This window comes from Solanum pennellii, chromosome 11 (genome assembly GCF_001406875.1).
Source record: "Solanum pennellii chromosome 11, SPENNV200".
Taxonomy (NCBI): Eukaryota; Viridiplantae; Streptophyta; class Magnoliopsida; order Solanales; family Solanaceae; genus Solanum; species Solanum pennellii.
In genome coordinates, this window is record NC_028647.1 from 15,240,571 (window position 1) to 15,250,259 (window position 9,689).

Sequence of the window (9,689 nt, forward strand, 5' to 3'; positions counted from 1 at the left end):
CCCCCTTTATTGACTAGATAATTGGATCATTCTTGGTAGCTTGTCCAGATTGTTTTGTGCATCATTTGTTTCTATGTATACACACTGGTGTAGTTCTTTCTGCTGGAACATTTCGCTTTCTCTTATGTTTTCTAGACATATGTTCAATTTAATATGCTGCTGTTATTGTGACTTTAGTCCTATCTGTATATAGAGGTGACGAAATAAAGACATTTCACATTATGAGTGGAAGCATATAAGCATTATCTGCTCTGATCTGATGCTATATCGTTATTTAGATGCTCCTTGTTTCATTTGAAATTGACAGTATGAAAAAGCCCAATGGTAGTTCGACTGATCGTAGCCCTAGGGTGGCGCCTATCCCCGTCCTCTGAAATGAGGCACTGTTATTCTGTTGTGGCATTTTTATCCATACTAATTGTTGTCAATTACATTACAGGTACTTCGATAGGGAAAAGATATGCAAGAACAGATGAACTTGGTGTTCCCTTTGCCATCACTGTCGATTCAACGTCATCAGTGACAGTACGAGAGAGGGATAGCAAAGATCAGGTCCGGGTAGATGTGGAGAAGGTAGCGTCAGTTGTGAGGGAAGTGACTGATGGATTGAGCTCTTGGGCAGATGTTTTGAAGATGTATCCTCTACATTCTTCAGAGACTGCAGAGGAGTGAATCATCAAATGATGATAGCATTTATACCATTTTTATCACTTCCAGAAAATCTTGTCCCTTGTCCTGACTTCAGGAATTTTTATAGACCTATTTAACTTCTTTAAATTTGAAGCCCTTAATTTTACTTACTATAATTACCTATATAATACTCAATGTACTATGAAATTATTTACAAGACTACACATGTATTTTATTCGCTTCCATACGTTTTTATAAGGGTAAGAGCAACCTGCTTATAGAATGCAATGATCACTAAAAAAGTTGCAAACGTAAAGTAGCCGCTTAAAATTTTGACTATAAAATTTATGCAAATTTTATTTATATCTCGAGAAGATAAATGTTATTTTGAATAGATGACCGAACGAATAATGAAAATAGTGCTGTAGTAGTCACAAATAAAAGTAACAGCAATATAACATGAGGTAGTGGTGACGAGCAGAAACAATAGCAAGAAAATAAGATAAACACGTTGTAGTAAAATATAAAGAGAGAGAAAGAAAAATAATATTAGTATTTTGAGAAGGCGAAAATTTATTAACTTTTTACCCTAATGCTTGATCTCCATAACTTTTCTATCAAGGGACGAGTTTACAGTGAGCTCAAGTTATGACATATCCTTGCCTAACCACCTGTCACGATCCAAAATGAATGTGATGACATTTGTTTTATCCCACCAAGACAAGTTAGCCTAAAACTATAAATGCAAAAAACTAAGTCAACTTAATTAAATTCCAAAACTTGGTTGTCACGTGTACAAACCTCTAACGTGTTATAACAAAATTGAAAGAAAATGCAAGTATCCAATGGCCTTATTTCTAGAATAGAATAAAATCATAAATAAGGAGAAAGAAGATTCGTTGATATGATAAACAACTACGTCACAAATCTCCACAGGAAACCTCGGATAACGAGTAAGTAGAGAGTATCACGAAGATCCGAGCTAGTAATCTACAAAAATGTGGTAGCAAAGGGTTAGTACCAAACCACATGGTACTCAGCAAGTAAACTTCTAAACACAAGCTAAGGGAATAGAATACGAGTACTCCTTACACCCCAACAAAACCTTCACAACTACAATCTACATAAAACCAACTCAACCTAACAGTTCACAATTTACATAGCACATAGCTCAACCACAACACTCTAACAATACCATATATCCTTAAAAACAAGCTCAATATTTATCAATCACAAGTTCCACAGAAAGGCACTCATAATATCAGCAAAACATAATATCAAATTCACTAATGATAAAGATGTGCAATGCAATGGAATGAATTATCAAGTGTAGTGATGCATGTCTGATCTAATGATACAAATCCATTGTCTCTCAGTACGGGACCAATGAGGGACATCTCTATCTATGCATTCGTCGCGGCATGCGACACGACCCTAGGTATATAGTATATATTACAGCGCACGACACGTCCTCGATAATACAATTTGTCACGGCGTGCGATACGTCCCAAAATATAGTATCCGTCACGATGCAAGAAACGTCATTCGAAATGGTACATCTAGGGGTGTGCATCGGTCGGTTCGGTTCGATTTTATGTATTATCGGTTCGTTTTATCAATTTTCGGTTTTTAAATATGCTAACCCAATAACAAACCAATATCATATTTTTATCGATTTTTTATCGTTATCAATTTACCTGTAAGAAAATATCCGTAAAATATTATATGACTTCTCACTTCTCTAAATGTTTTGATATAGTGAAACAAGAAAGATAATGATAAATTACATCAACAAGAGAAAACATAGTTCAAAAGCTATAACTATATCACGACCGCCAAAATATAAAATTAAATTTCTTATGTTAGACCTTTACAAACATGCAAAAGGTACAACCTACAATAACAAACTAAAACCAAAATCAAATAGTCCAGCAAGACTAAAACTAAAACTAAAATCAAATAGCTACAATTGCGAACGTAGTGTGAAGTGGGTAGATTACTAATAATTTGAAATAGTTATAATGTCTAGTTATATATTAAATTACTAATATCTAATATTTAGGAAGAGTAAAGTTATAAATTATTATCGTCTTATTTGGTTATCGGTTTATCCAATAACCCAATAGTAAAAATCGATATCGAATCAATAACCCAATAACTTTTTTTATAAACCCATAAAAATCCAATAAACCAATAACATTTTTTTCAATTCGATTTTTGCACACCCCTAGATACATCCACTTTAATTTCTTATTCTCTCTCAGTTAACATAACACTTGTCACAATTATATCTTAGAACACTGCAAGTGACATGTTCACATAAATAATGAAGAGATTGATAATTTTCATAATAATGCACAATTCACAACAACACAATTGTGATTCAATATCAACAATGAGTCAATAGGCTTTTCAAACCATTCTTAGCACATCACCCACCAACAATTAATCACCTTATTTTTTTATTATCCCCTTTTCATCATTAAAATTATTCAATATCGACAAGTCAATCCATCACCAAGTCTCATTACTCCCCAGCACATATCACAAGGAAATACATGATTTTATCCACTTAACAAGGATTGAAAAATTCATTTGCCTCAAATAATCGAACAGTCACTCCAGGACTTCAACCTTTCTCTTTCATTGGGTTTTGGGTTGAATTGTCTTTAGATAAAACGAATGTCATCACGTTCATTTTTCAGTCGTGACAAAATGGTATCGAAGCTCCAAATTCATAGGCCTCACGTATATACAATCCGAGTCTAAGTAGAGTCCGAATGATCGGTACTGAGACGACTGTACTTATCTTTGAGAGGCTATAGTGACTTTTAGAAAAAATATTTACTTTTTGAATCTCTATCGTGCATTCTTGGTCCTATTGATTCTTATTGCTTCACTCCGTTCGCTCTCACTTATAGTGATGACTTGTGTGTAGTTCATGTGAGTAGTTTGTGTGTTGTGTATGACTTAAATGTTAGACCTTGTACTAAAGTGAAAGTGATAAAGTTATAAAAAGGATGTGTTGTTAAATTTAGAATGTTCAGCGATTCAAAGATATTGTGTGAGTTTATGATTTGATGATGCACTTTGAGGATAAATAAATGATGAGGCTGGACAATGTTTTGAGGGATTTTATGAACATATTATCTTTTCTTGTTAGTTATCAATAGTAGCGCAAACAATAATTGTGTTGTATAGGCAATATTTGTAGTGGTTCGACAAATTGGTAGTGAAATGATTAAAGAGACGACTACATAATGAACAATGTGACTTTGGAAACTACAGTTAGTAAAATTGTCATAACATATATGGGTTGCTTAGCGAATGATGAGAATGATGTTAAGCTAATTGAGTTGCACTTTTATATATTGAGTGTATAACAAAGAGGTCATGATACGAGTACTATAATGGTACCTCTTCTTACTTGGTTAGAGTTATAAAGTGTGTTACTTTTACTATCGACTTGATCTATGAGATAGTTCATATCACTTGGGGTAGAAATGAAGGGGATTTAGTAATGTTTTACAATTATTCAATTGGCAGAAATGTATATGTTATTTGATTATAATCTTCTCAAGGGGTATGATGTGTTCTAGTGGTGGATCTAACGAACTTTCATGATATGGTACTAGTGGTATATGAAAATGAATACATCAATTTTCAAGTGCGAATACTAGCTACTTAAGGAGTTATCAGTTTTATCAGATGCTCATATGATTAAATTTGATGTTGCATTCACGTTTGAGAAACCAACTAGTTTATTACTACGTAAGCTTAGGTTAAAACATTGTTTGTAAGAAAAATTATAGTGGTGAATCTTAGATAAGGTATTATTATGTTCAAGTTGTGAAGTATATTTTGAGGACCTAATTGGGGACGGATAATATAAGCCAACAGAAGTGAATTTATATTAAGCTGATAAGTTTATGGGCAAGGAAAATTTTCAACGAGTATATTTGTGTGGAGGCAATTATAAATTTTACTAAGAAAATGCATATATAAGAACAATTGAGTGAGTCCTTTGGATAATTGACATAGTTGGGTTTAAGGTGTCATGTCGATAGTAAGGTTGACTTTTTGTGGTGATAACAAGAGCTAACTGAGCATGATGGTAATAAGGGTTTGTGATGAATTGTGATTGAGATGTAACTAAAATATATGATAAGAATTGTTAGTTAACTATCTCACCCCAATACTACTTAAACCTACCTCTTTCCTCTTCAAACACACAATGATCAACCTCTCGACTAGAATTTCTACACATCTCATCTTCATGTATATGAATCATCTAAGCCTCCCTACTTTCACATGTCTCAACAAAATCTACCGAATAGCTATCGCCTCCTTGTACTAAATTTTTATAATTCACACAGTAATGATAAATGGATCTGAATACAAGGAAATATGACCAATTCAATTTAAATTATAAGATGAGTAACTGACATTTTTTTTTTCATAAACAAATATATTTATTTAAAATCAAAGTGAGCCACAAACATCTCTAACTTGGTCTATTTTTTATTTCTCTTGAAAAATAAAATAAAATAAAATAGAGAAAAACAACAAATAAAAAAGGAAAATTAGAAAGACCTATTCCTCTCTGCGTTCCATTCATTTTCCTCCATCATCGAGAAGAGACAAAGGAAAAAAAAACCCTAAAACGAGATGATGCTTCGAGTAGCAGGTAGAAGGCTTTCTTCTTCAGCCGCTAGATCTTCATCTAGCTTCTTTACAAGAAGCTCTTTCACCGTTACCGATGATTCGTCTCCGGCCAGATCTCCTTCTCCGTCACTCACCTCTTCGTTTCTCGATCAAATCAGAGGTCAGCTCCCTTATTTCATTCCTTAATTAACATTTAATTTGATCCTCAGCTTCCATCTTATTTGCTGTTGTCATTGTTTGCTTTTTTGATTTATTTTTTCGTTAAAGTTAGTTTTTTTTGGGTTTCTGTGTTTATTTGGCAGGAGATAGGAATTGTAGATCTAAGTTTCTATGCGTCTGCGCTCCTTAGGATGCTTAATATAGAGATGTTGTGATAGACAGGATTGAGAATCGAAATCGAAAGGCTGTTGTGATGTTCTGGTCGTTAGTTTTTTTTTTTTTTTGGTTGAAGTTCGTTTTATTTTTGGTCTGTATATTTATTTGGTAGGAGATGGGAGTTTTAGATCTATGTTTCAATTTGTTTTGCACTTCTAAGAATGTTATTTATCGAGAACTTGAGTTAGATGTGATTGGGAATCGAAAAGCTGTTGTGATGTCGTGATTATTAGGTTGTTTTGTTGTTAAAAGTTTGTTTTTTTTGGTTATGTGTTCATTTAGAATAAATCATAGGAGGTGGGAATTGTTGATCGAAGTTCCAGTGCGTTTTGCGATCTAAGGATGTTTAATATTGAGAACCTAAGTTAGACGGTATTGTGAATTAGGAAGCTGTTTTGATGTTGTGATCATTAGGTTGTCTTATTGTTTAAAAGTTTTTTTTTTGGTAATGTATTTATTTGATACTGAATTATTGGAGATGGTAATTGTAGGTCTTAAGTTTCAATGCAGCTACGCTCCTAAGGATTGTTTCGATACCGAGAACTTAAGTTAGATGGGATTGGGTATCAAAAACTCTTGTTATGTTGTGATTATTAGGTTGTTTTGTTGTTTAAAGTTTGATATTTTGTGGTTATGTGCTTATTTGTTATGGAAATATCAGAGATGGGAATTGTAGATCTGAGTTTCAATTCATTTGCGTTAAGGATTGTTTCGATATCAAGAACTCTAGTTAGATGGGATTGGGAATCAAAAACTGTTATGATGTTGTGATTATTAGGTTGTTTAGTTGTTTAAAGTTCGACTTTTTTTTGGTTATGTGCTTATTTTATAGAAATATCGGGGATGGGAATTGTAGATCTAAGTTTCAATGCATTGCGCTCTTAGGGGTGTTTAGATAGATATCAAACTATGTAAGATGGGATTGGGAATCGTAAAGCTGTTGTGATGATCAGTTTCTTAGTTGTTAAAAGTTCGGATTTTTGGTTATTGTGTTTATTTGGTAAGGAACGATCTGAGATGGGAATCGTAGATCTAAGTTTCAATGCATGTGCACTCCTAAGGATGTTTGAAATCAAGAACTAAAGTAGAGAGGACTGCAATTAAAAACATTGTTGTGATTATTAGTTCTTTTGTTGAATTGTAGATCTAAATTTCAATGTATTTGTGCTCCTTAGGATGTTTGATATTGATGACTTAAGTAGAGGGAGTTGGGACTGAAAGCTGTTGGTGATGTTATGATTATTAGTTTTCTTGTCCTTTTTTTTGTTTTGGTTATGTATTTTGGTATTATTGGAGAATGAAAATGTAGATCTTAGTTTTAATGCATGTTCACTCCCAAGGATGTTTGGTATCAATTACTAATGTAGAGGAATTTAGAATCGAAAAGCTGTTTTGATGTTGTTTGTGGTCATTAGGCTTTTTGGGTTAAAAGTTATTTTTTTGTTTTGGTCAAGTATTTATTTGGTAATGACTTGTTGACGATGGGAATTGTAGTTCTCGAGTTTTTATGCATTTGCATTCACAAGGAGATGATTTAAATGATGCATAGGTTACAGAAGACAGAACTAGATCTGCTAGCTCCATTACAAGGCAGCATGTAGTGTGGGAGCTAACCAAAAAAGAATCATCATAAAAGATTAGGATAAAGAGAGGGAGCTCACAAAATCTGTAAGGACGGAAAAATTATTCACGTAGGAGTTAGGACATAACAAAACCACTTTCTCTAATACAGTTAACACAGAAACGAATCAAAGTCAAATCAAGACAGCTGTTTCCTGATCCAAACAATGGAACATGAGAACTGTTATGATGTTTTGCTTTCTTTGTTATATTCAGATATATATTGATAAGAATGTTTTGGAATTGTGGTAGCAACACTTTTGAATAGTTAATACAAAATAAAGCTCTTTTTGTTATTTGTTAGCAAACATCCAACAATTTTCAAATGTTTCAGGTTTCTCATCTAATTCGGTTTCTCCCTCACATCAGTTGGGTTTAGTCTCGGATCTTCCAGCCACTGTGGCTGCGATTAAGAACCCCAGTTCAAAAATTGTATATGATGACTCCAACCATGAGCGTTATCCACCTGGTGATCCAAGCAAACGTGCTTTTGCTTACTTTGTCTTGACAGGAGGTAGGTTCGTCTATGCCTCATTGCTTCGCCTCCTGATTCTCAAGTTTGTTCTGAGCATGTCTGCTAGTAAAGATGTCCTTGCTCTTGCTTCTCTTGAGGTGGATCTTTCCAGCATTGAACCAGGGTCAACTGTTACTGTCAAGTGGCGTGGAAAACCTGTTTTCATCAGACGCCGCACTGACGATGACATCAAATTGGCAAACAGTGTTGATCTTGGCACCCTTCGTGACCCGCAACAAGATGCTGAGAGGGTCAAAAATCCAGAATGGCTTGTGGTTGTTGGGGTATGTACTCATCTAGGGTGCATTCCTTTACCAAATGCTGGTGATTTTGGTGGTTGGTTTTGCCCATGCCATGGCTCCCATTACGACATCTCTGGTAGGATTCGCAAAGGACCCGCACCGTATAATCTGGAGGTGCCTACCTACAGTTTCTTGGAAGAGAACAAGTTACTTATTGGTTGAGAAATTGTCTTAGTTTCCAAGACAACTTGTAGCTGCTGGACCAAAATTGGATCTTGCGTTTAGCTTTCTTGAGTTATACATGGATTGTATTTACTGACCAGTACTGGTAGCACACTTTTTTGAGTGAATAATTCTGCTGGATGTTTGTTAAGAGATTTTCTGATGCCTCATATTTGTTTTGAATAAACTTTCCAAAGATTTACTTATTTATTAGTCTAAATATGTGATTGTGACCATTAACCTTCCCTTTTGCACTGAGATCCATTTTTTTACACTCTTCTGTTCTTGACTGAGGCTTCTGTGCTGTGAACAATCACACACACACGCGCGCAGGGCTAGATGGATTGAATTCATTGTCTCTTCGTCCAATTATGTAATCTTGTTTACATAATTCCTAGAGTAGATAAAGTATTATCTCATGATGTTTGTGTTCTAAGGATGAAATGGTGCAATTGTTGAATGGAGGCTAGAGAAACGTTATACTTATGAGTCGTGTGTAGAATCAATGGGCAATACTTGGTTGTAATTTCAAGTAGTTAAATGTTGTTTTTGGTGTTGAAACAATGTCCTTTATTGGGCAATGAGTTATGAGGTATGAAGTATTTGCAAGAGTACATCGTTACCTTTTGGGTGGAATTACCACATGGACATTCTTCTTAGCAAGAATTGTTGTAGTGGGATAATGTTTGGGGGGATTTGAAAAACATTATGGCACTACGATTTTCAAGGTTTAGTCAAGATCATAGATTCAAATTGTGAGAACAGTTTCTTGGTAAGAATGTGTTTAGACCCTTGTGATCCCAATCAATCATATAATTGTTTATTTGTCTCTAAGAGGAGATCTCAAACCAAAATTATGAACCATTGAAAAGGTAAAACATTTTTTAGTAAAGATTCACCTTGACAAACTTTTGTACTGGGCATATGTCTTTGATCCCATATGACATTCTGGTAATTGGGAAAGATACTTGATGGAGCGTAATTATTTTGCTGGTGGACATGTTTCTATTGCAAATTGAGGCTTGGTAAGCAGCTAAAAGCGTGTAAGGACAGAAAGTGACATTGTATATTTACGAGTAGTTATTTTTAAAAAGTATTTTGAATCATTATAATGAAAATTTTGGCTCTGCCACTACAGGCCAATACTATATATAGTTGTGTATTGCATATTTGAAATGTGACATTTTCCTAATTGATCAATTGTTCTTTAAGAGATGACTGATGAGTGGTAGATTTATACTCATTTGACACTTATTTAGTTCAACAATTTGTGACCTTAATGCCTAATTATGTCCTATTATAATGACAGTTTGATGATTTCCAAATTGAGCTATGAATGCTAACGGACAAGGCAATGATGAATATTTAGAAAAAAGACCAAAAACGTAAACTCCATATTGTTGATCGCCTAACAAGAAGGG

At 34.2% G+C, this 9,689-nt stretch overlaps 2 protein-coding genes across 2 annotated transcripts in view; both read left to right on the top strand.

Moving 5' to 3' along the window:
* The window catches only part of LOC107004644 (glycine--tRNA ligase, mitochondrial 1-like), a 7,140-nt gene extending 6,265 nt beyond the window's left edge, over window positions 1–875 (top strand). Inside the window, exon 9 of the mRNA XM_015202925.2 lies at window positions 440–875. Coding sequence (XP_015058411.1) covers window positions 440–672 — 233 coding nt within the window. The 3' untranslated portion in view covers window positions 673–875. The remainder of the gene's footprint in view (window positions 1–439) is intronic.
* Window positions 876–5,160: 4,285 nt separating this feature from the next.
* LOC107004752 (cytochrome b-c1 complex subunit Rieske, mitochondrial) lies at window positions 5,161–8,504 on the top strand. The gene is made up of 2 exons (XM_015203092.1): window positions 5,161–5,455; window positions 7,625–8,504. Exons 1-2 carry the CDS (start codon window positions 5,299–5,301, stop codon window positions 8,266–8,268), a joined length of 801 nt encoding a protein of 266 aa, XP_015058578.1. The 5' UTR covers window positions 5,161–5,298; the 3' UTR covers window positions 8,269–8,504.
* Window positions 8,505–9,689: the final 1,185 nt, after the last annotated feature.